Genomic DNA, 27625 nt, shown 5'->3' on the forward strand with positions numbered 1-27625 from the left:
TGTGCTGTTTGGTATCATTGTGTGCACCACACTTAACATGGACCAGAGAAAGCAAAGGAGATCAGAAAGAAAATAGACCAGCATGGTAAAGGTAAAACCTACAAGACCATCTCCAAGCAGCTTGATGTTCCTGTGACAACAGTTGCAAATATTAAGAAGTTTAAGGTCCATGGAACTGTAGCCAACCTCCCTGGGTGCGGCCGCAAGAGGAAAATCAACCCCAGATTGAACAGAAGAAGAGTGCAAATGGTAGAAAAAGAACCAAGGATAACTGCCAAAGAGATACAAGCTGAGCTCTAAGGTGAAGGTACTTCAGTTTCTGATCGCACCATCCGTCTCTTTTTGAGCGAAAGTGGGCTCCATGGAAGAAGACCCAGGAGGACAGAAAAACATAAAAAGCCAGACTGGAATTTTCTAAAATGCATAGTGACAAGCCACAATCCTTCTGGGAGAATGTCCTTTGGACAGATGAGTCAAAACTGGAGCTTTTTGGCAAGTCACATCAGCTCTATGTTCACAGACAAAAATATGAAGCTTTCAAAGAGAAGAACACCATACCTACAGTAAAACATGGAGGAGACTTGTTTATGTTTTGGGGCTGCTTTGCTGCGCCTGGCACAGGGTGCCTTGAATCTGTGCATGGTACAATGACATCACAAGACTATCAAGGCATTCTGGAGCGAAATGTACTGCCCAGTGTCAAGAAGCTCTGTCTGTCGCAGGTCATGGGTCCTCCCAACAGGATTGTGACCCAAAACACACAGCTAAAAGCACCCAAGAATGGATAAGAACAAAACATTGGACTATTCTGAAGTGGCCTTCTATGATTCCTGATCTGAATCCTATCGAACATCTGTGGAAAGAGCTGAAACTTGCAGTCTGTAGAAGGCACCCATCAAACCTGAGACCGCTGGAGCAGCTTGCTCAGGAAGAGTGGGCCAAACTACCTGTTAACAGGTGCAGAAGTCTCATTTTTTAAACATTTATTTTTTATTTCACCTTTATTTAACCAGGTAGGCAAGTTGAGAACAAGTTCTCATTTACAATTGCGACCTGAGAATTGCGAATTGAGAGCTATAGAAAACGTTTGATTGTAGTGACTGCCTCTAAAGGTTGTATTAGGTTAAATGTCCCATCATTTTTGTCCATGCCATTTATTTGTTTTATTATTTACAATATTATGATGAAATAAAACATCTGAAGCAAAGTCTGATTTCTATTAAATATGGAATAAACAATGGTGGACGCCAATTACTTTTGTCAGTTTCAATTAGAAAATTGTGTATTCAGCGTTTTTTGTGGAGGGGTACCAACAAATTTGAGCATGTCTGCATATATATAGCATATATATGTGTGTGTGTGTGTTTTAGGAAGTGTTTTATTTAAAGAGCTCTAGTCCCTATTCTGACCAGAGACGGAGATGAGGAAGAGGAGGAGACATGTCTGGGCATTCCCAGTTCCCAGTACTTTCTGTGTTTGTGGTTCATTCATTAACAGACACTGAGCAACTGTAAACAAAGCACTGGGAAAAATAACATAAACTAACTTTAACATGGCATGACTTTCACCGGTGGTAGATCACAATCTAGCCTATATTATTGTTGACCTCACTTTGTCATTTAACTTAAATTTTAACCTCACATAAATCACATTCTATAGCAATACCATACACTAAAATACTGGGGAGAGCATACAATTGACAAGATGTCTTTTTTTAAATGATCATAGAAAAGCTACAAAACATTTCTACCACTTAACAAAATATAACTGAACCCTTGGTTTGCCATGTTTTCCAGAATAAGGTGGTTTCCACAGCCCTGTCGAACATCCCAGTGCCAAAGTCCCTCATATCGAGAGTGCCTAGCAGTGTGGAGGGCATCAACCACGAGCTGGAGAATGTGTTCATCAGAGAGGACTGGAAGCAGGGAATACAGGTGGACACACACACACTGTATTCACACACAGATTTAAATTGCTGAGAGTTGAGTAGAGCTGTAAATTGTGTGTGAAGTAGGGCAGTAAACCTTGACAGGTTAGCGAAATGGGTCTCCCTGAAGCGTGTGCGTGAGTGCCCGCACGCACGCACCCACACACACACACATATTTATGACCTGCAGCGCAGCAAGTCTTCCTCTGCTCAGAATCAGCTGTACCCTACAGCAGAAGCAGAAGGGCTCTGAACATTTTCATACAGTATCATACATTATCATCTGCTCTGGTATTCGCTTTTCTGCTTGTCATTCAAATACGTCCACACATACTGGAGTTTACGCGCAGTGTGATAATACTGAAATTAACTGAATGCATTGAATTAACTTATGTATGATAATCAATAACTGTGAATTATATAGTGCCCTGCTGTGGTTCTCGCACTCCTCTCATCCCTTCATCCTGTCCCTCCATCCCCACCTCTGACCTTTCAGGCTTTGGATGTGTTGGATGGCCGCCGCGCCCCCTTTCAGCCTCATCGCTACGGCAATGGCGGTGACACACGTGACACGGACACCCAGGCCCCCTCTAGTGGCGGTTCCAGCCCCTGGGCCTGCCCCTTCACTCCTGACCCCCTCCACTCCCGAGAAGGCAGCCCCTGCTCTGCAGAAGAGCTTGACAAAGGTACTCCATTCAGATGTATTTTCTGGCTTGCATGATCTATTACTGTAGTTCAAGGCACACATTCAACAGTCTCCAGCCATTGCATGTCTCAGGAGCAGAGTATGTGAGCATAGTTGAGCGGTTGGAAATCCTGCTCAGCGCTCCATGTCTTTTCCAACCGCTCCGCTAACAACCGTTCTACGCTCACGGGGAAAAAAACTCCAGTTCCAAATTCGCGCCGTTCATTAAAATCACAATTTAACCAACACCCATCTATTTTTGTGATGAACTGGACCTACCAATTGGTTTTTAAGTGTTGAAACCAAACCATATGGATTTGAATGTTAAACAGCATATAAACACTCTAAATAGGTCAGGAGCCTAAGAAGGAACAAAAATGAATTATTTAGGCTATATTATTTCCAGGCTATAGCCTACAAAGAAGTACGTTGTGAAGCATTTGCGAATTCGACACGATAGGCTGGTAGGGACATAAAGCGCACAGCATTTAAACAACATTTTGTTGTATTAAGTCATTATAGTCTATAAATTGTGCATTTAGGCTGTGACTTACTTCGAATGAAATGCAAATTAAAGGAAAAAGGACTTGTTAGTGCTTTGGAATTCATTTTTAGAAACACGAGTTTGGCCAGTCTGTGGGTTCAGACTCATGCGATGGTGTCTGGAGAGCCAGCTGGCTGGCAGCGGAGTATATCCTCTCCACACTTGCAGAGCCACTGGGGATGCTAAACACCCTTTTGGCCACTCTTGCCAAGCTGGGCAGAGATGCAGAGTTGTTTTTTAATTAATTTTTATAGGTAGGCCTAAAGGTTTTTAGGCGAAAAAACCCAATCAAAACGGAAAGCTCCTTGAACGTGGGAATATGCCAGGCCTATTGGGCCAAAATCAATGATGGCCTATTGTATAGATAATAGAACAAAAATGAACGAAACATTTAAAATATCTGATTTTAGTTTAGAAATACTTTCTACAATGATGCACTTTCTTTTAGCATGTGCATGTAGCATGTGCATGTCTTTTCAGATTCCACAATGATTCTTTAGTTGTGGACACAACAGCACTACACTCCTTCTCTTGCTATTGGTCCTCATCTTTGTAAGTCACTTTGATTTAGCACCTGTGTGTTCTATCAGTTTCTTTATGGAAATATTTAGTGAACTCCATGACAGGAGCTGAAGCATGGGGTTATTAGCAGCATACAAGTAGACTATAAATGCATGCAGGGGCGGGCATGCCCTGAGCTCGTGAAGTGAGCGCTACTGGAGTGAAATTGGAGCGGGCGAGAAGGCCAGTGCTCCAGCCTTTGGGGAATCTTGCTCCACGCTCCAATCAAATTGGGCATGCTCCGCTCACATACTCTGCTCAGGAGCCTAGTGATCAGGATTTGGTTAATGATAAATGGCTCACGCTATATTAATACTGTGCAGTATTATGTGAATCACATTGTCTTCTACAGGCAACAGATCTCTAACACACGTTCCCTTATAGGAACATAAGATCACCACACTGACCTGCTTACATGTTTCATTCTGTTTTCAGACAGCGGCTCTCCCCTTCCCAAGTTTGCCACCTCTCCCAAACCCAACAACAGCTACATGTTCAAACGGGAGCCTCCGGAGGGGTGTGAGAGGGTCAAAGTGTTTGAAGAGATGGTGTAAGTCTTCTTCACTACGTTGAGGGGTGTTTCTAATTCAAATGCTTCTCAACTTCATAGTGTTACATGTTTTTTTTTATTTTTTTTAATTGGTCTGATAGTGTCCTTATGCTACTCTACAGATGTAGGATCTTCATTTAGTTTTCCTGCAACGGAATGATCAAATTAAGATCCTACATCTGTAGGACTCTCTCACTGTAGGTGTTTCATATACACACTTTGGTATGTGATGATACAAAGATGAAGACATTCTCCCTCACTTTTCCTCCCCAGGTCTGGTGTCTCCAGAGGCTTCCCTCTTTTTTCATGCCCAGACAAAAACAAGGTGAACTTCATCCCCAGGGGCTCCGCCTTCTGTCCCGTCAAACTCCTCTGCTCCTCCCACTTCACCACAACCTCGCCCAGCCCTGGTCTCCATGCAAGAAGCAGCACATGGCCCGAGGACGCCATGACACCCACTACTTTCACTACTCTGGCCTCCACTAACTGGAGCTCGTCTATAGGCACAGACATGGTCAGTAGCTCAGACACAGGCGTCGGCACCAACACAAGCACAGAGAACAGCACAGACAGTCTGAGCCCAGACACTAACACAGACACAGGTAAACTGACAAGCACAGCAGTGGTCCCAGGTGGCCTGTCTACAGATCCCTGCTCCACTACACACATCCTTCTTACCAGCTAGTTCTCAGGTACAGTCCAGCTTATGAGCATTAGCCTGGTCCCAGATCAGTTTGAGCTGTCTTGCTAACTCCTATGGTCGCAATGACCATAGGAGGTAGCAAAACAGCACAACAGATCTGGAACCAGGCTAGCTGAGTATGGCTCTTTAACGCAACATTAGCCAGCAAGGAGGGCCTATCCTTACTAACCTAGCCTTCTCTTCTGAAAGGTGTGGCAGGCAAAATCCTCCAGAAAGACTTGTTTTCTATTCAGAGGGTAGATTCGATTGTTTCATGTATTGTGTTCTTTAGCAATCATCAGCTTTATCAAAAATCAATTCAAGAAATTGAGAAAAAAAAGGGAATTAAGCAATGGGCAAGAGAAACATATTTTATTGAATTTTGAAAATGTTTATCTAACCAGCTTATTTAGCTGTTCTGTGTTGCTAGCCAATATTACACCATGGATGAGCTTTTTAATATAAAATAAAATATCATGCCTGTCTATATTAAAAACCCTATTGGGATGTCCTACAGTTACAATACAATGGTCCACTTTTTCCTGAATGTTTACACTTATTTCAGGTCTCAATCCAGTTTAAAGACGATCTGAAAGTGACCACACAGCCAGCTACAAAGCACAATGTCCCCACATAGCCTTCTTTCAGGTCCCCTGAATAACCAATGAACTCAGGTCATTTGGAATGTACTACGACTCATGCATGAACTTTGACGTTGTCTTTTATGGTTCATTCATGACATCACTCCTAAGACATTCCATAGTCTTTAGACAAGTGCTGATTCTAATCTTTCAACACGACATATTAAAGGATTGCCATCGATAGAAATAACTTTGTGCATTGGAAATCTGTAAAGATAGTTTCAAGTGCTTAAAGAGACATTCCAGAGGTTATTATATTGTAGCTCCAAGATATCAGCAGTATTACCTTTCAGAGCCTGTTCAATCTCCCTAGTGATGAAATTGATAAATATGAGCTATGACATTTTACCAATAAAATTGATCAAAATAAGGCCTAGATTCAATCGGATTAAGTGTTGACCAGCGGTGTCTTGAGTTTTGGCGGCGTCAGGTGTTACTGCGTTGGAGCTGTACAAATCGGTGAACAAATGCTCCTGTGATCATTGTCACGAAGCCATACTCGTCTCACTCGCGATAGAAGTTCAGAAAGAGAAAGTGTAGGCTATATAGAAATAATGATGCTCAAATTGGAAATCCCTAAACAAAATAATGAGCATTTCTATCAGCCTAATCGAGGTTTAGATTACATCTCACAATCCAGTGTTCGAACTTGTAAACAAGGCTACATGGGATTTCTCTCAATGCGTCTCCATGCAGCCAATGGCAATGTCCGCTTTAGGTATAACGCCGGGAGCCGCTTGTGGATTTGACAGCTCTAATGCGGGTGTTGGCTAGTGCGCATCTGATAGAATCTAGCCCTAAAAAAAATTTTTAAGCATCAACAACAACAAAAAATAGCAAAGCCGAAAGTTAAAAAAACTAAATAGATAAGCAATCAGACACTTATAATTCTGTCAATCAGAATTAACATTGAGGCTGAGATTTTCAAAGCACTTAATTCGTGCAATTCCACAGATCTGTTAAAATAAACTGAGTATCTTAGTGTTGATTTGACGTTCAGTATGGAGTAAAATTTTTCATGAAACTGTACAAGGGCTGGATTCAATCCTTGTCGCGGAAGTAGCGCGGGAACATCGCCTTTAAATATAAATCGAGCTATAACGTGGACCTCCCCCTATTAAATCCAGTCCATTACGTTAAAACCCCTTGGCATTAATATAAACAAATATTTTAAGTAACAACAGGCAAAACCAACATATGCAACACAATCCACTCAAACCTAGATGTATATTTTGTCAGTAAAGATGAACGCTGCTCGAATCATACTAACATATTATTTTCAAAGTTCAGCAAGGCTTGCCATGTTCGGCACTAATATTTCATGCCTGTGTATTTGTTTTATATGTAGACCTTGTTTTTACAATAAAGTAAGCAATAAAATTACACTTGACGCTTGTCTCAATTATTTTTTAAAGCACTAGCTTCACATTATTTTAGATGTTAGTATATTAAGCCCAGGCTTCAACAAGACAGGATTTGGAAGGCTGGCCACGTGAGACTAGGCGCTCGATTCAATCCATATCGCCTAAGTTCAGCACTATAGCACAAATGTATTTAAAGGCAATGTTCCTGCGTTCGATCTGAATCAGAAATGTTATTTTAAGCATGCTATAGCGCTGAACATCTGCGATACGGATTGAATTGAGCCCTAGATCCCCTTAACCTGGCTTATTAGTTTCATGGTTCAGAGGAAGCCTACAGTGACAGCATATGCTTCAGGGATTCATAGAGAATGCACACATCCCACTATCTATTCAAAGCTAATTAACCAGAGGAAGAATAGTCTTGTGGTAGTTGTAACCTGACAGAGGAACAGCATAGCTTTGCAGCATTCAAATAAAGCAACAATACATAAGATAACAGGAATAAACAAGGCTTTAATGTAGATAAGGGCAATAGTTTAATTCTAATAAGTTAGTCTCATTTAGCAACATTTTTACTGACAATCAAAATGCACGCTTCTTCAGCACTCAACAATTAATCAAATGTAAATATCATTCTCTAATCATTGTTTACACTTAAAACCAGTCACCAATTACAACATATGTATTCTCGCCCTTCCACAGGTTGCTCTCCAAGCAATATAATACAGATTGTGTACTTGAAAAGGTGCAGCTAGTTAATAAATGTACACCTAGGCTGGGATTCAATCTGAGGCGTGCTATAGAACAGACTAAGGTCATTTACGCTTGAGCCGACATGTGCAGTGGTTACCGTGAATAGGATTTCCGCAAACGTCTGAGAAAATGTCTTTAAAAAGGGTACATTGTTGGCTGTCTAGTGCGCTGCTCTAACGCGCCTTAAATTTATTCCAGGGCATCTCAAATCAAATGTTAGATATGTTACTGTCAACAGTAACATATTGTGAGTACAATCACGACTAAATAAGGAATACACAACATGCAATAAATGTATGATCTATCAGATAAAACTGATACTTATTTGACCTTTTATGCTGATTTTTCTATTGTTGAGATGGGTGTAAAGGCCTCATTGTCACCACCAGAAGGCTTACAGGTATACCCGAATGACAAGGCAATAATTCTGAAAAATCTTGAATCCTTCGTACATATTTTGGTTGTTGAAAGCATCTACCCTCTGACAACTTAACGTATAAACATTGATAAATCATGTCAAACATAAAAAGACAACATTTGTTTTCTTTTGGAATTCATGATTTCAAGATCAATTGATTGATACAGTAAATGCATCCTTAACAGCTGGTCCAGGGTCAATTTGTTGTTTAACTCAATGGTAAGGAGTAGGACAGGGGTTGAGAGAGATGACCCTAGAACAGATGTTAACAACAAAATAACCATAACCTTGTTGTGCATTATGCTAACTTATAGCGTAGGATCCCTAGACGTGAATCAGGTCGCAGGTCTATGCGTTGTGAAGCTCATGCTCCTGACCACTCCTGCCTACTGCGTCTGGATTCGACAGAGGGTCCAAGTCGGCGAACAGGTTAAACCAGGCTGAAAGGTCTTTGGCGGTCTCTGGCGTCTCTGTACAATCAGAACCAAAGGTAAACCATCTCACACAGTAAACTTGGATGTTGAATAGTAATGTCTTGTTTAATACAGGGCTTCATCTGACTCAGACATTGTGCTATTCCTGGTAATATTTATACCCAACAAGTACTCCGAAAGCGCTCATAAACACACGTTCTTGCTGGAAACAGCTTTTTTTATGAGCTAAACCCTTTCTTTCAATTCTATTCATATGTTTTACTCGTTTGGCCCAATCCTACCTCTCGCTGCTGTTGGCCTAGAGGGGTTCTGATTGGCTCCAGATGATTGCTCTGTTGCCTGGGAGATGGGCTGTGGAATGCTCGTGGCCCAATCTGGAAGGGAGATGCAGATTTAGACCCATCTTGAGGGGATACACATCGTTGCTTGATCCAGGAGACAATAAATTACTTTCACACAGAACTTTTGTATGAACAGGACTTTGTGCAATAGACAATAATATTGCAATTATTGAACACTGCATATCTATGCATGTTCTCCAAAATACAATTGTCAGTCCATAACCATTTCAAAGGTCAAATAAGGGGTACTTAATTATATTTGTCCAGTTTCACGCATGCACAAGTATGTATGTACCCTGTACAAGTGGTGTGAAATGGAAATGTATTTAATAATACATTTAGATCCACACGAGGTTTAAAGATTTATATTTCAGTATGACTGTTCACTTCACTAGCCCCCACTGTGAATATAGACAAACACAAAAACAGATGATGGACTAGTAGTCGTTGCCCAGACCCAGAGAGAAATGGAATGGAAAGAGATTAGCAATTAGCTATGGGTAAGCAAATCAAATAGCCAGTGCCTATTACTTATACAGCTGTAGTTTAAAAAAAAGCATTTTAGGGCCACTTTTCTCTGTGGAAATAGTTACGCATGGTGAAAAAGGTTTATTTGTTGAAGTACTTATTCAGAGAGAAGAAAAACTGTCAAGGCTGACTGCACAGCCCTAATTATGTCATTTCTGGGCTCATTCATAAAATCTAACCAACCACAGGGTTGAATTTAATTACACCAATACAAATTGGTTCAATTGTCGCATGCTTCATACTCTGGTCAGGGATTTCTCCTCAATTTAATCAAGGATGATCTTTTACATGCTTTCTCTCCTCAACATCCTGTGTTTTGGAAGAACTATACCGTGATGCTTCACATGGTTTGTTTTTCAATGAAGAGCAATGCAATCTGACCAATGAATAAATATGCACAACAGTGTTGTATGATCTACAGTATTTGACCTCTGACCTGAGAGCGAAGATTGGAGATTGTTCCTGTTCTGGTCCAGGAGGTGAGATGGGAGGAAGATGGAGGAGTCTTCCTCTTGCTGGGGTTCCACTAGGCCCCCTTTACTAGTGGCTCCGCTCCCCTGATCCCCCTTACCAAACACCTCCTGCCACTCCTGTGAGAACTCGCCCTCATCCAGAGACGTGCTGCCCAGAATCTCATTCAACAAGGCCAAGCTGTCCCTCTCTCCACCCTCCTCCTGCTCTTGACTAGAGAAGGCTGAGAGAAGATCCTCAGGCCCTGGAATAACCAATAACAAATACTGTGTTATTTAGAGGTGGACAGTGGGGCCTAATAATGGGTAGTTGATTATGTTTTTTAGGGTGAAATAATTTCACATGATCTGTTCATATATTTTTCTCTGGTATTCATTTAGGACACATACGTTGAGGTGGTGCTTCTGTACATTACCTGTCATTTGTCTATTAAGGTCGATTTCTTCAAAGAATTGTCCAGAAGGTGTCTTGGTTTGAGCTGCACAGGATGAGAGTGAAAAGTGCATGGTAACTTGGTTTAAGGCCTAGATTCAATCAAATGAAGCTTTAATCCGGATTCCATGCAGCCAATGGCAATGTCCGTGATAGACATAATACCGGTAGCTACTTGTGGATTTGACAGCTCTAACACAATTCCACCTCAGACACGGTCAACACAACAGCTATGCGGGTGTCGGGAATCTGATTTAATCTAGCCATAAATATAGAAATATTCATAAATACACTGTTGTCCGTTACCTTCTTCATTGGACTCTTCATTGGGATCTATTGAGATAAGTCTAAGGACAACAACAGAAACACGTTACATGTGTACAGTATAGGATCCTGTGTAGCATAATGTAAGACTTTAAATTCATTCTGTCATGTTGTATGGATTTTACTTACTGGCCATCTGCAGTCTCCTCAAGATCAGTCTCTGTTTGGACTTTCTTCTCCCTCTTTTTCTTCGATCCCTGAGATGACAGTTTATCCATGGGGTCTTGGAGGCTCTGGAAGTAGAAGAATGACATACGGAGAACGTCACAAGACATGACACCGAGTGCTGTCATCTAAGTGAGGCCTTATGGTGAAACACACCGTTCTTCGTTATTTTAGATATAAAAACGAACTGTTCACCGTTTCCAAAATCCTGACAAAGATGACAGGGCTCCCGAGTGGCACAGCGGTCTAAGGCACTGCACCTCAGTGCTAGAGGCGTCACTACAGACCCTGGTTCGATTCCAGTCTGTATCACAACCGGCCGTGATTGGGAGTCCCATAGGGCGGCGCACAATTGGCCCAGCGTCATCCGGGTTAGGGTTTAGCCGGGGTAGGCAGTCATTGTAAATAATAATTTGTTCTTAGCTGACTTGCCTAGTTAAATTAAATACAAAATATGATAGAGGCCTCCCTCACCTTGATTGTAGAGAACTCATATTGCTGGCAGCCCTTAAAGCTCTCATGAATGGCAGCCATAGTGTGAGACGTCTTCTCCCAGAAGTGCAACAGGGTGGTCTGAAACACACACATACTTATTAGCACAAGGCTGTAGCCAACAATTACTATTATGCAATAATTGTTATTTTACTTTCTGTGCATACACCACTCCTTGATATTCCGGTGTACCTGGTATGTGGTTAAAACATGAGAAAGCAGATTACAGCGGCTGGCTCCTAATAAATCGACTTTCTGGCAGACATCATTCTTCAGTTTGTCAAAGCTTGTTTTAGTGGTTCGCACCTGCACTTGAACCTGAGATGAGAGGAGAGATTAAATATTACTCAACAGAAGGAAGACAGGATCATAACATAGGCACAACATTGCATGGAATAAAGATCACACATGAGAATACACTGATGTTGCAAGTGCAACTGAAGTCTTTCTCACTCAAGATAACCCTTGAGTGTAACCAACACAAAACAGAAGAAAACATGCCTTTCCCCTAGTTCCCATGAATCAGCTCCATACTGAAGTACCGAATCACACACAACACATTTACAGTAAATTGCACCATCTAGTGGTAAATATAACCATTTCCATTTTCTGTTTGATTCTATGAAATTCTGATTTAAATTTGCTCTAAAGAAACTGGTACAAATGCTTAATCAATCTGGCCCACTGACTTCATATGATTGAGACCTATTTCTAAAGAGAGTATGCTAACCTTGCGGAATTTCTCCATCTGTTTGTGTGTGTCTGGATCGAGCTCCTGGGATACATCCTTCATCCAGAGCAGTGCTCCACGGTATTCCGTCCTGGACTGTTCCATGCGGTTCACCGTCAGCCAGGTGTCAGAGATGGCCCGGTATCGGAAAGTCTCCACCTCCTGGTAGAGGCGAGACAAAGGACTACGCAGAGACAGCCTGAGGGGGACAAAAGACTGTCATCAACAGAGAACAAATGAAGTGCAGCTGACACAATGTGGATGAGTGAGTGAGGAGCAGCAGCTGGACGAAAATATCCATTTAGAAAGAAGATGATTGTCTGTTCACCTTTTTTCTGCTCCTGAATCTTTTGACTGGGTTATTGTCACTAAAGCTTAAAGATGTAGCAGCAAACAGTAAGTAAACACACTGATAAACCTTCACCTAAACAACATGGATTATCATAGCACTCTCTCAATTGTGATTCATCAGTTTCTATTCAAACACTCTGGGTACTGTGTTGATACAGTACAGGCTGTCTGTCGGAATACAAAGCTGTCACTGTATGCCGTTTTCTTTCTCTTTTTGTCTCCACACAGCAGACTCCTAGCCTGTCCCTTAGGAGCCAATTGACGCAATCGTCTATCTCATGTCTCTCTACACTGGTAGTCTGTCTTCCCCTCTGTAAGAGGGAGACTACTATCATAGGTAGTGTGTGAGTTTCAAGTTCATTTTCACCCCCCAAAAATGTACCTTTATAAATATAGCATTCTATGCATCATCACATTTGCAGACTTATGTAAGATAGCCCACTATTCATAATGTGATGAGTAGATTGGATAGTCATGATTTAGGCTAATAATATAACTCAATCACTGTTCGCAAAAAAAGACTGTTCAATGCACGGCTGAGCGCGTAGTGACGTAGAGATATAGGCTATATCAGATATGTTTCTTCTTTCTTTGCAAAGGAAGAAATGTGGCCTTTCATAAACACATTTCATGCAATTCTACTACACTTTATAAGCAGAATATTTTTTTATAAATACGACAAAAATTACAGGGTAACCTACTCTGCTGAGAATGACAAACAGATCAATAAAAATTGAAAGAGACACAAATACTTACAATATGACGTCCATCTAACCCGGAAGAGGAAATTATTGTCCAAAAACAAAGTTTCAAGTGGCACTGATCAGTGAACACTCACCAGGGATATATAGCGGATGATCTCGGATGGTGCTGATAAGTTTGTTCGCTCAATTATGTTGCGAATTTTGCTAACTAAAAGACAGTATTTTCATCGTCCTCTCTTTACAGCAACAGCCATTTGCTTTCAAAATTGCAATATTTCAAAATCCAATATGCCTGGCTGAGCCTCTGCTTTTCACTGACAGTCGCAACTCAACAATCATCTATTTGGTATTTGCAACGCACGCTGAAGAAATTGCGGGCCCTTCCGACTGTAGGCAATGCGATTTAAAACAATTCACAGCAAATATTTTTTTACATTTAGAAGATGCTCTTATTCAAAGTGACTTACAGGTACAATTGGGGTAAAGTGCCTTGCTCAAGGGCACTAAACACATTTTTCACCTAGTCGGCTCAAGGATTCAAACCAGCGACATTTCAGTTATTGGCCCAACACTCTTAACAGCTAAGCTACCTTCCACCCATTTTAAAAGAAGCTAATGATCCTCTGTGGACAAATCATGCTTTCTGGTGTAGTAGCCTATTTTGAATGATTACATTTTTTTGTATAGACAGGAGTAGGCTAATTAGGCTATATCATTTTGCCATTTTAATTCCCCTAGCCTTATGGACACGCCGCCTATGACTACTATCCTACATGTCTGTCTTACTACACTAGTAGTCTGTCTCATTTCCTCTAGTAGAGGGAGACAGACATGCAGGATAGTAGTCTGTCTCTCTACCTTGTGATGTCTATCTATCTACACTGCAATATCCAGTGTGTCTGTCTGTCCTCTGATAGTGTGGTCCAGGTACAAACCTCTGCTGGGAGGAGAAGCAGAGAGCTTTCCCGGTAGCCTGCATGATCTTTCCAGCCCTGGTCCGGTCCTGGGAGCCCTGTGAGCGCAGGAACCGCCCCAACTCATTCTCCTCCTGGGATAGAACTGAAGAGAAGGGATAGAACCACATGGTAGAACTCAGAGGATTGAACAGGGCTTTAGAATCCGGGTCCAGAAGAACCTTGGGTACCCAGATGTAACTGGGTCCGACATGGAAGCGGGTGCCAGATGTGAGGGTGAAAAGACTCACAGCAGATTCTTCTCTGGTACTGCTCGATCACCTTCAATAGCTCCATGCACGTTCTCTGGACAGAGTGAAACACCTACAATGCCATGGAAAAATGACTTATGCCAGTCAACAAATATATATGCATTTTATGCAAATCATTAACAATCATCTGCCTATGTTATGTGAGATGAACAGAGGTTGATACTTGATATTGTCAGGTCTTTGGTAATTGGCACAACAGTTGTCTATCTATGACAATGTATCCATGACACAGTAACAAAACAGATTTGAAGCATTTGATCTGTGAAGCGAACCTCCAGTTTGCCATCCAGGTCTGCGTCTGACGCCACGACATGTTCGTCCTCTTTCTTTCCCGTGACCTTGATGATCTTCTGTTTGGTTTTCCAGTACTTTTGCTGGAACTTGTTCACAACAGACGAGTCTTGGCTTTCAATAAAGCGGTCAAAATACTCCCGGGAGTAGCCACCGCTGCAATGACATCCGAAACGGTCAAAGTCTTGTTACTTTATCAACCATATGGCAAAGAACAAATACATTTGTGATGTTAATTCAAAGATGGCGAGTGTTTGTGTACTCACTAATTTCCCCTCTCCATTTTGTCAGGTTACCTGTAACGTAGGTTACGTGTTATGTCATGGCTTTGCAGGCCAACTTCAACTCCATTCACCAGGTAGGTCTGGACCAATGGTGTTGACCCATGGACTAAAACTGTATGAGTTTCTACCTGCCCATTGGTTGAGGTCAAATATTAACCAAAAGTAGCTACTGTGAAAACAAAGTTGACATTCAACACCATTTTGAAAAGTGCACCTGCTGCCCCGCTTGTTTTCCTTGACAGTCATGGGCAAATGATTGGCAGAATGGTCAATTTATTAGCCCAATCCTTCTGTTATTGAATATAAACTTTTTTTTTTTATATACCTTTAACAAAAAAAACATTTATATAAAATGTATCATGTTAGGGGACTCATTATCTTGCTCGATAGACAGTTGAAAACAAAAAATATATTTTTTAATTGATTTTTAATTAATTAATTTTAATTTTTAATTAATATATATATATATATATTCAATAACCATTTACAAAATTAAACAAGGCTCAACCTATCATGCTAGTCTAGTCTGTAGGCTAACAGTGCAGACCCGAAAGGGCCTGGCAATATTCTGTCACGATTCAGCAGCCTCTGATAATAAGGTACCTGGTTTAGGCCTGTCGCTGACAAGGCAAGCACGCACCTTGTTCAAGACATTATCATCATCAGATAGCCAAGGATAATGCCATAACAGAAGATTTATAATAAAACGATTCCTGCATATGAATGAATGCAATGTCCGGTTTACTCGACCGCCGTACGAGAATAAACAGAACGCTTCGCATCATCAGCGTATGTGAACCAGACTGCCCTCTCCATATCCTTTGTGCCGCCAATAACCACCTATTGACCAAAAGCAATTAATTTACATTGAAAATCACATACCTTGCTGTGTTGATAGCCTACCATTCAGCTATAGCCAACGTACATACATTTATTATACTATTATTGACTAGGCTATACAGCGTAATCAGCATCTCATTCTGTTGAATACAATCCTTGCACTGAATGATCGATGACGTCATGTAACAACGCACCAAACTCGCTCCCATAAAAAAGGGTGCAGTCGAGTTTGTTGATCAAATATTTGGGATTAGCAAATAAAGCGGAAGGCGATAGGTTTGCGTGAATTTCCTCCCTGCATTATATAAGTGTTCGTCGTGAAAAAAAACACGTTGCAAATAATGTTTGGGGGGGGGGGGGGGGAAATAGTATACATTTTTTATTGTAGGCCTATGTGAACTGTAGTGGCCTTGAGGACACGGTTGATAGTAAATATGAGAAACTACATTAAATGGGGACAGTAGGTAAAAATAGCTTGATGCCCACCTCAGAGGACATTTACTAACAAGCTCCTATTTAATGTGGAAAAATAATAATATCACACTGCTCTGAAAACTCACCTCACTATTCCTAAAATATGTACCCGTTAAGCTCTGTTTATGCCTGGTTCTAACTTCCATGCTTTGTCTTGTCCACATTCTGATTGTGCCCTCATCTTCAGACAGGTGCAGACGATTAAAAGATGCATTGTGATCTGATCTTCCAGACCTCGGAGGTAGTCAGGCACTCATTGGTCGAGATCCCCTGCTCAAACGTTGCATGGGCATCAACCAATGGTTGTGTCTGTCATCGACGGTCATCGACGGACAGATTGCCACAACGTATGATGTGGTTAGCTGATACCAAAAATACATGTGGTGGCACAATTTATTTATGACATCAATATCTGTCTAAAAATAAATAAATACATATTATTGAAGAAGACACAGTCATACCGTAACGTTGGTGTTTTACTCAATAAATTACTGAGAGTTTATATATATAGAATGTGCGACTCTCAATTTTTTTTATCTGGGTGTGCTTCAGCTATGCTTTTTATTAGATCAATATCTGTTTTAAATAAATAAATAAATGCATATTATTTTGAAAGAATAGCTGCCAAATAATTTTCATACAGGGAGGGACCAGGAAATCTGGTCGCAATGCAGACACAGTGGACTGATATGAGACACATTTTAATACCACGTGTGTACCACAGGAGGTTGGTGGCACCTTCATTTGGGAGGACGGGCTCGTGGCAATGGCTTGAGCTGAATAGGTGGAATGGTAGCAAATACATCAAACACATGGTTTCCATTTGCTCTGTTCCACCCATTATTATGAGCCGTCCACCCCTCAGCAGCCTCCACTGGAGTAGACATATATATAGACGCCTATTTACCGTCTATTTACCACCACAAAGCAAAGCTGGCACTAAGACCGCTCTCAACCAACTCTATAAGGCTATAAGCAAAGAAGAAAATGCTCACCCAAAAGCAGTGCTCCTAGTGGCCGAGGACTTTAATGCAGGCAAACTTAATTCAGTTTTACCAATTTTTTAACAGCATGTCACATGTGCAACCAGGGAAGAAAAAAATCCTAGACCACCTTTACTCCACATACAGAGATGCATGCAAAGCTCTCCCCCGCCATCCATTTGGCAAATCTGACCACAATTCTATCCTCCTGATTCCTGCTCACCAGCAAAAACTAAAGCAGGAAGTACCAGTGACTCGCTTATTACGGAAGTGGTCAGATGACGTGGATGTACACTACAGAACTGTTTGCTAGCACAGACTGGAATATGTTCCGGGATTCATCCAATGACATGGAGGAATACACCACCTCAGTCACCGGTTCATCAATAAATGCATCGATGACGTCATCCCCACAGTGACTGTACGCACATTTCCCAACCAGAAGCCATGGCAACATCCACAACATCCGCATTGAGCTAAAGGCTAGAGCAGCCGCCCTCAAGGAGCGGGAGACTAATCCGGACGTTTATAAGAAATCCCGCTATGCCCTCAGACGAACCATCAAACAGACAAAGGGTCAAAACAGGATTAAGATTGAATCCTACTACACTGGCTCTGACACTCGTCAGATGTGGCAGGGCTTGAAAACTATTACGGACCACAAAGGGAAACACAGACGCAAGCTGCACAGTGATGCGAGCCTACCAAACGAGCTAAATGCCTTTTATGTTCGCTTTGAGGCAAGCGACACTGAAGCATGCACAAAGAGCACCAGCTGTTCTGGATGACTGTGTGATAACACTCTCGGTTGCTGAGGTGAACAAAACCTTTAAACAGGTCAACATTCATGAAGCCGCTGGGCCAGACGGACTACCAGGACGTGTACTCACAGCATGCGCGGACCAACTGTCAAGTGTCTTCACTGACATTTTCAACCTCTCCCTGACCAAGTCTGTAATACCTACATGTTTCAAGCAGACCACCATAGTTCCTGTGCCCAAGGAAGCAAAGGTAACCTGCTTAAATGATTACCGCCCCGTGGCACTCACGTCGGTAGCCATGAAGTGCTTTGAAAGGCTGGTCATGGCTCACATCAACAGCATCCTCCCGGACACCCTAGACCCACTCCAATTCGCATACCGTCCCAACAGATCCACAGATGACGCAATCTCAATCGCACTCCACACTGCCGTTTCTCACCTGGACAAAAGGAACATCTATGTGAGAATACTGTTCATCGACTACAGCTCAGCGTTTAACACCATAGAGCCCATAAAGCCTAGGGCCCACGTAGGGCCCACGATCACTAAGCTAAGGACTCTGGGACTAAACACCTCCCTCTGCAACTGGATCCTGGACTTCCTGACAGGCCGCCCCCAGGTGGTAAGAGTAGGCAGCAACATGTCTGCCACGCTGATCCTTAACACTGGGGCCCCTCAGGGGTGTGTACTTAGTCCCCTCCTGTATTCCTTGTTCACCCACGACTGCGTGGCCAAACACGACTCCAACACCATTATTAAGTTTGCTGATGACACAGCAGTGGTAGGCCTGATCACCGACAACGATGAGACAGCCTAAAGGGAGGAGGTCAGAGAACTGGCAGTGTGGTGCCAGGACAACAACCTCTCCCTCAACGTGAGCAAGACAAAGGAGCTGATCGTGGATTACAGGAAAAGGCCCCCATTTACATCGATGGGGCTGTAGTGGAGCCGGTCGAGAGGTTCAAGTTCCTTGGTGTTCACATCACCAACGAACTATCACGGTCCAAACATACCAAGACAGTCGTGAAGAGGGCACGACAAAACCTTTTCCCCCTCAGGAGACTGAAAAGATTTGTCATGGTTCTACGTCAAAAGGTTCTACAGCTGCACCATCGAGTGCATCCAGACCGGTTGCATCACCGCCTGATATGGCAACTGCTTGGCATCTGACTGTAAGGCACTACAGAGGGTAGTGTGAACGGCCCAGTACATCACTGGGGCCAAGCTTCCTGCCATCCAGGACCTATATAATAGGCGGTGTCAGAGGAAAGCCCATAACATTGTCAGAGACTCCAGTCACCCAAGTTTTGGCTGCTTTCTCTGCTACCGCACGGCAATCGGTACCGGAGTGCCAAGTCTAGGACCAAAAGGCTCCTCAACAGCTTCTATCCCCAAGCCATTAGACTGCTGAACAATTCATAAAAATCTCCACCGGACAATTTACATCCCATATCTATTAGGCGGAATACCGCAATGTGCAATCACAGCAGCAAGCATTGTGGCCAGTTGCCATAAGAAAAGGGCAACAGTGTAAATAGGAGCACAAACAACATTGTAAATACTTATTTATCTTCCGCCACTATTCGTACTACAACTATTTGCACATTGCTAAAAACACTGTACATAGCTGATAATATAACACTTGAAATGTCTTTGTCTTTTAGAAATGATTTTGAGTGCAATTTTTACTGTTACTGTTAATTTCTAATCGTTTAATGTTGATTTTGTTTAAAAAAAAAATAGTCTCACATATGTTTATTGTTTATTTCACTTGCTCTGGCAATGTGAACATAACCAATAAAGAAGCACCATTGAATGGAGAGAGTGAGAGAGAGAAGGGAAAGAGAGAGAGAGCATCAAATTATAACAGAATGTGTCTGAATTACTAGAGGCGCACAATGTTTTCATAATAAAGACATATTTGTAAGAGGCAACATCTGTACTGAGATAACATGGTTTCCATCAGCATACTGTACAGTAACAGACTATGGACTATCAAGGAAATAAATAGCAGATATGCTGTGGGAACAGTTACGACCATGGGATGGCAGCAAAGCATCAAGGAAAGGAGAAAGAATTGTCCCTCCCTTTCCATTGAAGCACTGACCAACAGATGTGATTGTCTCATCATGACAGAAGTCCATTCAAGTATAGTTCCTTACATTGCATGCTATTATGGAGATGATGCCTCATCGATTCAATGGCAAAGATTCAATGAATAACAATTTGTTGAATCCTCATTGTGAGTTCCAACATCATAAGCCTACCAAAAGGCTGATGACTGAACCAAATAACCTTTTTTATGTCTGTATCTATGTAATGTAAATGTATGTGCATCTATATCTATGTAATGTATCTGTGTGTATCTACTGTACAAAAATGTAACCTATCTTTGTGTGTATCTACTGTATATCTATGTCATCTATCTTTGATATAGATACACACAAAGATACATTACATAGATATAGATTACATTGATATAGATACACACAAAGATGCATTACATAGATACACACAAAGATAGATTTCATAGATACCTTTGTGTGTCCACTACCGTTCAAAAGTTTGGGGTCACTTAGAAATGTCCTTGTTTTTGAAAGAAAAGCACATTTTTTTGTCCATTAAAATAACATCAAATTGATCAGAAATGCAGTGTAGACATTGCTAATATTGTAAATGACTATTGTAGCTGGAAACAGCTGATTTTTAATGGAATATCTACATAGGCGTACAGAGGCCCATCCTCAGTAATCGAACCCACAAATGCTGATGCTCCAGATACTCAACTAGTCTAAAGAAGGCCAGTTGTATTGCTTCTTTAATCAGAACAACAGTTTTCAGCTGTGCTAACATAATTGCAAAAGGGTTTTCTAATGATCAATTAGCCTTTTAAAATTGTACACTTGGATTAGCTAACACAACGTGCCATTGGAACACAGGAATGATGGTTGCTGAGGATGGGCCTCTGTATGCCTATGTAGATATTCCATTAAAAATCAGCTGTTTCCAGCTACAATAGTCATTTACAACATTAACAATGTCTAAAATGTATTTCTGATCAAGTTTATGTTATTTTAATGGACAAAAATGTGCTTTTCTTTAAAAAACAAGGACATTTCTAAGTGACCCCAAACTTTTGAATGGTAGTGTATCTCTAAAATGCATCTTTGTGTGTATATACAGTATGTCATGTTTGGCACCATCCACTTTAAGGGACCACAATTGATTTAACTAGGCAAGAACAAATTCATGTTTACAATGACAGTTTACCGGGGAAAGGTGGGTTAACTGCCTTGTTCAGGGGCAGAGAAGCATATGTTTACCTTGTCAGCTCAGGGATTTGATCCTGCAACCTTTCGGTTACTGGCCCAATGCTCTAACCACTAAGCTACCCACCACCCCAATGGAAAGAACTCATTGACTTTTTGTTGTGTTATTCCTGTCAGGTGTTTAATATGTACTGTATGTGCTGTGTGTATATGTCTTTTTTTAAACTGGCAAATAAAATCAATCAATCAATTATTGATGGATTTATAACAATTATATGTGTTTAATCACTTATCTCCTTTTATGTAAAGAGGTCATTCTCATTAAAGATGTAAAAACTTTGTGTTACGTGAATCTATGCAAAGTATAATCTACGAACACAGAACCAAATCTACCTAAAGCACTACTCTGTCATACTCTTCACACAAATCAAAATACGTCTCCTTTCCACTTAATTTAAACTTCCCTTTTCTCTGAGAAGTTCATAGCTTGACCTCTGACTACACTGGAGGGCTCTAGGCCAGGTTTGGGCTAATCTCGTAGTGTCTCATTTTAATCTTGATCTCCATAATTTCCATACTTACTGATGTCCTCCACCCTATCTGTTCCCCCAACTGGTCTTATCTCAACGTTCTGGATCTTATCAAACCAATTGGTTCTACTTAAACTACACAAGAAAATAGAGCATGTTAAAAGTGTTTTTTTTTTGCAATAAAATTAAATCAGGATAGACTCTCAGAGAATGGTTATCGATTTATGAAGATCTCAATCAGACCGGAGGCTTCCTAACTGATTGATTCTTTCTGTCTGACAAGTGCCATTCTAGGACTGCAGCTTCTGTCCCCACACTTGAGGATAATCTCCATTAAGATCTTGTGTCTTCCTTGTCACGGTCTTGTTCTTTGTTAAAATACTTCCCTCTACCCTCTCACAGTCTCTGCTACATTAGCAAATGTCACAATTAACGACTAATTGAGCAAATTGGTTTGTTTCTGCAACCAACAAACGCTGTATTATTTCCTAGTACACTGGGTCAACATGAAAATGAAAAAAAAAAACTGTTTGTTACTAGAGAGGTTTCCACTCCTCCAGATTCCCTGACCCCCAAATGGACTATTCCTGCTTTGATACGTCACTAACAATTGCCCTATTGACTTTTCTCTCTGCAGTTAAGCTTGATGATAAGGAACCATGGCATTTACTGAGACCCACAATGCACTGCTCTTATCTCTGTATCTGCTGTACAGTAAAGCTATGTCCGGATTTGATGGGAAACAATCCTAGATTGTTTGTATAGATTGGTCGTTTTTATTAGGGAGTCACCATTCCTCTCTCCATCCTTATCATGGTGGACCTAGGCTTATGCCAAATGAAAACAATACAAATGAGATGTATAAAAACCTAGGTCCATATTTTACACAGCACACTTAACCACAAGACTCTCCTGACCATTCTAGTAAGCATTATGTTCACTTTACCAGCCTTGTATCCCGACTCTTACAGATGGAGAGAGAAGACCTGATAAAGGCTTTATGCCAAAACCCAGTGCTTTTCCAACATTTCTTTCTCTCTTGAGTAATGACCAGTTAAACCATTTTTTTTTTAAAACCTAAACTTCTCTGCCCATCTCTGTTACAAAGTAGTGCCTGTTTCTCTCTACCTTTCCTCAGTTTGTCACTAGAACATGATCCAGACTCCAAGCCGAACTCCTCAGTGCCAAGTCATGATTCATCACTTCTTCTGCTTGTGTTTGAAGATTAGTCTGTAGCACAGATACATCCTCACTGGGCATCCAGGCAGCTTAGAGGCCAAAATCCATAATCCCTTCCCCTTCATGGGAATTGTCCATGCACTTTCCTATACTGCAATACGGTCCCATTTCAGCAGGCTTTCAAGTCCCAGCCACACACAACCAGTGATGTGTATGTTGTGTGTTTCACCAAGAGTTGATTTTGGAGGGTTAGATTGGGAAATTATATTTTGGATCCCCTACGCATCAACAGTTAATTGTTGTCAGTTACTCTCGGAACAGATGGGACAAGCCCTCTTAATCTTCAAACTACTCAATAATATTTGCTTTTAATAGGCTGAATGACATTGAAATCGAGTCTTGTTTTTATAGTTTCTCTGAATTTCACTGTACAAAAAATAGCATAAGCCTTTGTCAGGGAAAGTAAAGTACTATTTGTTAATGCCAGTGCCTGGCTAGTTCCATCCCCACATTGTTCGGCATGCTATGTGGCACTGAGGACAGAATTCCCATTACTGTGTTGGCACAGAGTTTGACTCATTCAAGGTTATGCCTTGATTTAATGGTGATGCATTTTTTAAGTGCATCATCTCTCTCTCTTTCTCTGCGTAGCACCTAGTCCATCTCTGTCACAAACACTGCCTTTCCATCTCACCTTTAGCGGTAGAGCTAGGAGGAGTGGTTCTAGAGATATAAATCAATTGAAAATTAACCCCCAGCTCAAAAACATGCCGACCCTGATTGTTTCATTGCCAGAATATCCAAGGCGGGGTGGCAGCAGAGTAGTTAAAAGTAAACATGGCACTGTATACATCAACTGGTCATGAATCATAATTACCTTTATTTACATGTTTAGATATGTTTTTTTTTCTTCCTGTAATTTAAATGGGGCCAAACGTATTCAGACAAGGGAGCTGGGCTCAGCCTCTTCTCCTCTCGCTGGCAATACACAACGGTAGCAGGGAAACACAGCTACATTGTCCCTGCTGATTGGAGGGCTTGATAACACAGAAGATGGGTAGAGGAATGTGTGAGAGGCATGTAATCCGCTTAAGCCTCATGGATCCTTAACTTTAAAATGTCAATACTTACTTAGGTGTCTGCTTTGGATCATACAATTTCACACTTACCATTGATGCCACATCAGAACGATTCAGCCCTACTTAGTGTAATGTGTCAACATAATAGTGCATAGCCAGCTGTGCAACTATTACGCTAAGTTGGGCCATTATCCCTATGATCAGAATGTGAATTTGATTAATATGGTCAAAATGTCCACTTGAAAATGCTTCCTCAAGTCACATTTAGATAGCCCTCTATGGAACATTTGATTCCTGGCTTGATTCTCTTTATTCTATTGAAACAATAGGTCGAGTAACAGCGGACCTGCTCTGAGTTACAGTGAAAGCTGTTGGAAATTTCCATACAGAGTTTGAAAAGTGTACCAGCTGACAACATGAACATGTGAAAATAGCTTCAGAAACTGTCTTAATGAATATGTGAGAATTTGTAGGTGTGGAAGCCTACTGTTCCAGAGAGTAACACAGACAGATGTTCATGTGGGGGTCCAATTGCACTCAAATGATGTCAAATATGAATTCTCTTCATACAGTTAAACGTTGAATAGAATTACGTCCTCCAAAATGGCAACAATTTGCCTGGAACTGAGTGACAAAAGTTGAGCATGTCAAATATTGCTGCACGAGCAGTTTGACAGGATTAATAGAACGTAAACGTAATTGGATGTTGCCACAATTCATTCTATTCATATGGGCTAAATAGTATTGTTCATTTTGCAGCATCTTTAGGGGCGAAGTGTTCATACCTAGTTCTGCCCAGGGGCATTAATCCAGACTAATGAAACGATCCTATCCTCTGTGGCTTTTTAATCTATTCACTGGGAAAGTAATTGACAAGCCACAGTATGTGCATTAGGATAGCTCCATCACCAAAGGACAGCTGTCACTGAAGCAATTAAAATGACAAACTTTAATTAATTCTCTCTAGTTTTACCTGATATGAGACATTCACAATGAGTGAGCTTTCATTTCCAGGATAGTAATATCGTTTGGACGAGAGCAGTTCATTTGTAATTCAAAAACCACAAGCCATTGTCTGATAGGGCTTTAATATGTCAGCATTTCACACAGAAATTAACACCACAGATTCAAAGCAAAACATAACATGAATTCTGCAATAACATAACAAGATACAAAGTTACATGAATGAATTACTCTGGAACTAGATGCCAATTGCACAAACTCAGATATGTCATTTGACATCCCACCTGATTATCTGTTTATGAGTGATATGCTATTTGGTCACTAATGTAGATGTCATATCAGATAAAGAGCTAGGCTAACCAAGTGTACCTAGCCCTACATACAGTACGTGAAGGACTGCAACAAGCATGATACTTAGCAGGCTTTTAGCTGAGCTTCTTGAAAAAAGACCAAGACACAATTAATTACGGAGCCAACTACCTCTGACACCAGGAGAGCCGGATCCCAATAACTTTTTAATCCACCTAAATGTCAAGGCAACGTTTACAGGTCTCCTCCTCCTCCCAGTCTCAAATGGCTGCCAAAAGGCCAGTAGTTAGTCATCTGTTTACTCCTGCAGCTGCTGGGTGTTATTGGGAGTCTGAAGGAGAAATCCCCTGATTCTATCTGCCATTGGTGACAGTTCCCCAGACCACATTATTCAGGTAGTTATCTGAGAGCAGGAGGAGACCAGAGGCTTGGTGTGCGGCTATGGCCCAGGACAACTGCACCAACGGACTGGATCTGAGGTGGGGGATAATTCACTCATCAAAAGCCTTGCGGTAATTATGCAGTAGTATATTACAGATAGAGGGTTTCATTCGTAGAAATGGTACCAGATAGAGCTTAGACTCGGACATGGCAACTATCGGACATGGCTCATCTAAAAGAGTGCAATTGAATTCATACATACAGTATATTTCAAATAAATAATAATTAGCCATAACTCAAGTACAGTATAGTGTATTCCACAAAATGAAGACGAGTGTCCAATTTGGCAACATATTTAACTGATCTTATACAGAAAATGACACTTTATAAAAATGGAAGACCCACTCAAATAATATAATCTGAGACATTTGTCATCCAATAGCCATGATGACAGATAACTGCTCTCAATTTACGAGTCAAATGTTAATGCTTATTTCTGTCAGCTTTGTTCATCCACATCATAAATCCCTGTTCACACTCTCTTATCACATGGGCCCCTCTCTTCATAGGAAACAAACCCCTATTTCTTATGAAGTACCTTGTCAAATCTTCCATTCCATTTTTGTCAGTTGTGTCAACAACAAATGAGTCTGTATGCACGTGTACAGTACTAAAGACCCTGTAGTAGTTGACTAGTTAGATGTGCAATGCAAACCGCATAAAGAACTCCACCTCAAGGTGCCTATCAACCTCATGAAGTACTTCTGCTCCCGTTGTGTATCAGTGTAATTCCCAGACATTATTCTCTCACACAGGGATGACAATCACAGTGATGGTTCTCAGAGATGTTTCACAATCAGCTACAAGCATCACATTTGCGTAATGAAAGCTTAATAGCCAAATCGAATATCCAGCATCATTATCGTATAGTGAGTGTTATTACATCATCATCATCCAGAATTTGCGTTATTGATGTCAGAAGTGGCTGTTATAATGTGTGGAGAGATGCCCCTGTAGTTTAATACATGTCCTCTGGCAAGCAGCACATTTTATGCTGTAACTTCCTTAATGTTTTATAGCGAACAGAGTGGGGACTCTTTACTGTGTTTTTTTTTCTCATGGGGCAAACATAAATGGTTATTTTTTTAAATATTGAAATACACTTAGATCCATAATGAATGAAAGTCCGTCATTGAGCTGATTTACTCCACATTAACTTGTGTCAGATGGGATATAACTGATGGCAAGAGATTGCTATCAACATGGCATCCATGTCAGAGCTGAAAACCATTGCCAGCATTTTATTTTTTTATCTACCGAAAACAATGTACACTGAGCATACAAACACATTAAAAACACCTGCTCTTTCCATGACATAGACTGACCAGGGGAAAGCTACGACTCCTCATTGAATCAGTGTAGATGAAGGGGAGGAGATCGGTTAAAGAAGTATTTTTAAGCCTTGAAACAATTGAGACATGGATTGTGTATGTGTGCCATTCAGAGGGTGAATGGGCAAGACAAACGATTTAAGTGCCTTTGAACGGGGTATGGTACTAGGTGCCAGGTGCACCGGTTTGTGTCAAGAACTGCAGCGCTGCTGGGTTTCTCACACTCAACAGTTTCCCATTTGTATCAAGCATGGTCCACCCTCCAAAAGGACATCCAGCCAACTTGGCACAATTGTGGGAAGCATCAGCGTCAACATGGGCCAGCATATCTGTGGAACGCGTTGACACCTTATAGACTCCATGCCCTGACTAATTGAGGCTGTTCTGAAGGCAAAAGGGGGTGCAACTCAATACTATGAAGGTGTTCCTAATGTTAGGTATACTCAGTGTATATCTGTAGGAAGTGTTTTATTTTTTTTATTTATATTTTTTTAAGAGTTGCTCTTATTAAATGTGATGTTGATGTTTCAATAATTCACTGAGACTGAAAAAGAAAGCATTTTGAAAGG

The 27625-nt window shown here is 41.1% G+C and overlaps 2 protein-coding genes across 6 annotated transcripts in view; one reads left to right on the forward strand and one right to left on the reverse strand.

Moving 5' to 3' along the window:
* Window positions 1–6970, forward strand: part of LOC139365816 (glucocorticoid-induced transcript 1 protein-like) — a 30497-nt gene extending 23527 nt beyond the window's left edge. For both annotated transcript variants that reach the window (XM_071102891.1, XM_071102895.1), the window contains exons 6-9: window positions 1797–1934; window positions 2424–2613; window positions 4153–4267; window positions 4541–6970. In XM_071102891.1, the coding sequence (XP_070958992.1) occupies window positions 1797–1934; window positions 2424–2613; window positions 4153–4267; window positions 4541–4952 (855 nt within the window). In that variant the 3' untranslated portion in view covers window positions 4953–6970. The remainder of the gene's footprint in view (window positions 1–1796; window positions 1935–2423; window positions 2614–4152; window positions 4268–4540) is intronic.
* A 477-nt stretch (window positions 6971–7447) lies between these two features.
* Window positions 7448–16366, reverse strand: LOC139365833 (islet cell autoantigen 1-like). Of its 4 annotated transcripts, none has more exons than XM_071102900.1 (14): window positions 15780–15921; window positions 14880–14909; window positions 14595–14769; window positions 14302–14374; window positions 14033–14156; window positions 12043–12241; window positions 11505–11630; window positions 11295–11393; window positions 10785–10888; window positions 10638–10678; window positions 10315–10377; window positions 9865–10143; window positions 8841–8933; window positions 7448–8595 (listed from the first exon to the last, which is right to left on the reverse strand). In XM_071102900.1, exons 2-14 carry the CDS (start codon window positions 14894–14896, stop codon window positions 8474–8476), a joined length of 1515 nt encoding a protein of 504 aa, XP_070959001.1. In that variant the 5' UTR covers window positions 14897–14909; window positions 15780–15921; the 3' UTR covers window positions 7448–8473. The 4 variants fall into 4 exon arrangements, with proteins under 4 accessions (XP_070959001.1, XP_070959010.1, XP_070959015.1 ...); XM_071102909.1 differs by lacking the exon at window positions 15780–15921 and adding an exon at window positions 16298–16366 and having other exon boundaries at window positions 7467–8595; XM_071102914.1 differs by lacking the exon at window positions 15780–15921 and adding an exon at window positions 15501–15637 and having other exon boundaries at window positions 7467–8595.
* Window positions 16367–27625: the final 11259 nt, after the last annotated feature.

The sequence above is a fragment of the Oncorhynchus clarkii genome, chromosome 2 (assembly GCF_045791955.1).
Source record: "Oncorhynchus clarkii lewisi isolate Uvic-CL-2024 chromosome 2, UVic_Ocla_1.0, whole genome shotgun sequence".
Lineage (NCBI taxonomy): Eukaryota > Metazoa > Chordata > Actinopteri > Salmoniformes > Salmonidae > Oncorhynchus > Oncorhynchus clarkii.

Bases quoted from the DNA above. Each gene is read 5' to 3' on its own strand.
- LOC139365833 (XM_071102900.1), bottom strand. The intron at 12,242-14,032 runs GTTTGTACCTGG...TGTCCCCCTCAG, and splicing joins TGCTTCTCCTCCCAGCAGAG to GCTGTCTCTGCGTAGTCCTT. The intron at 10,144-10,314 runs GTAATGTACAGA...TGGTTATTCCAG, and splicing joins CCTTAATAGACAAATGACAG to GGCCTGAGGATCTTCTCTCA.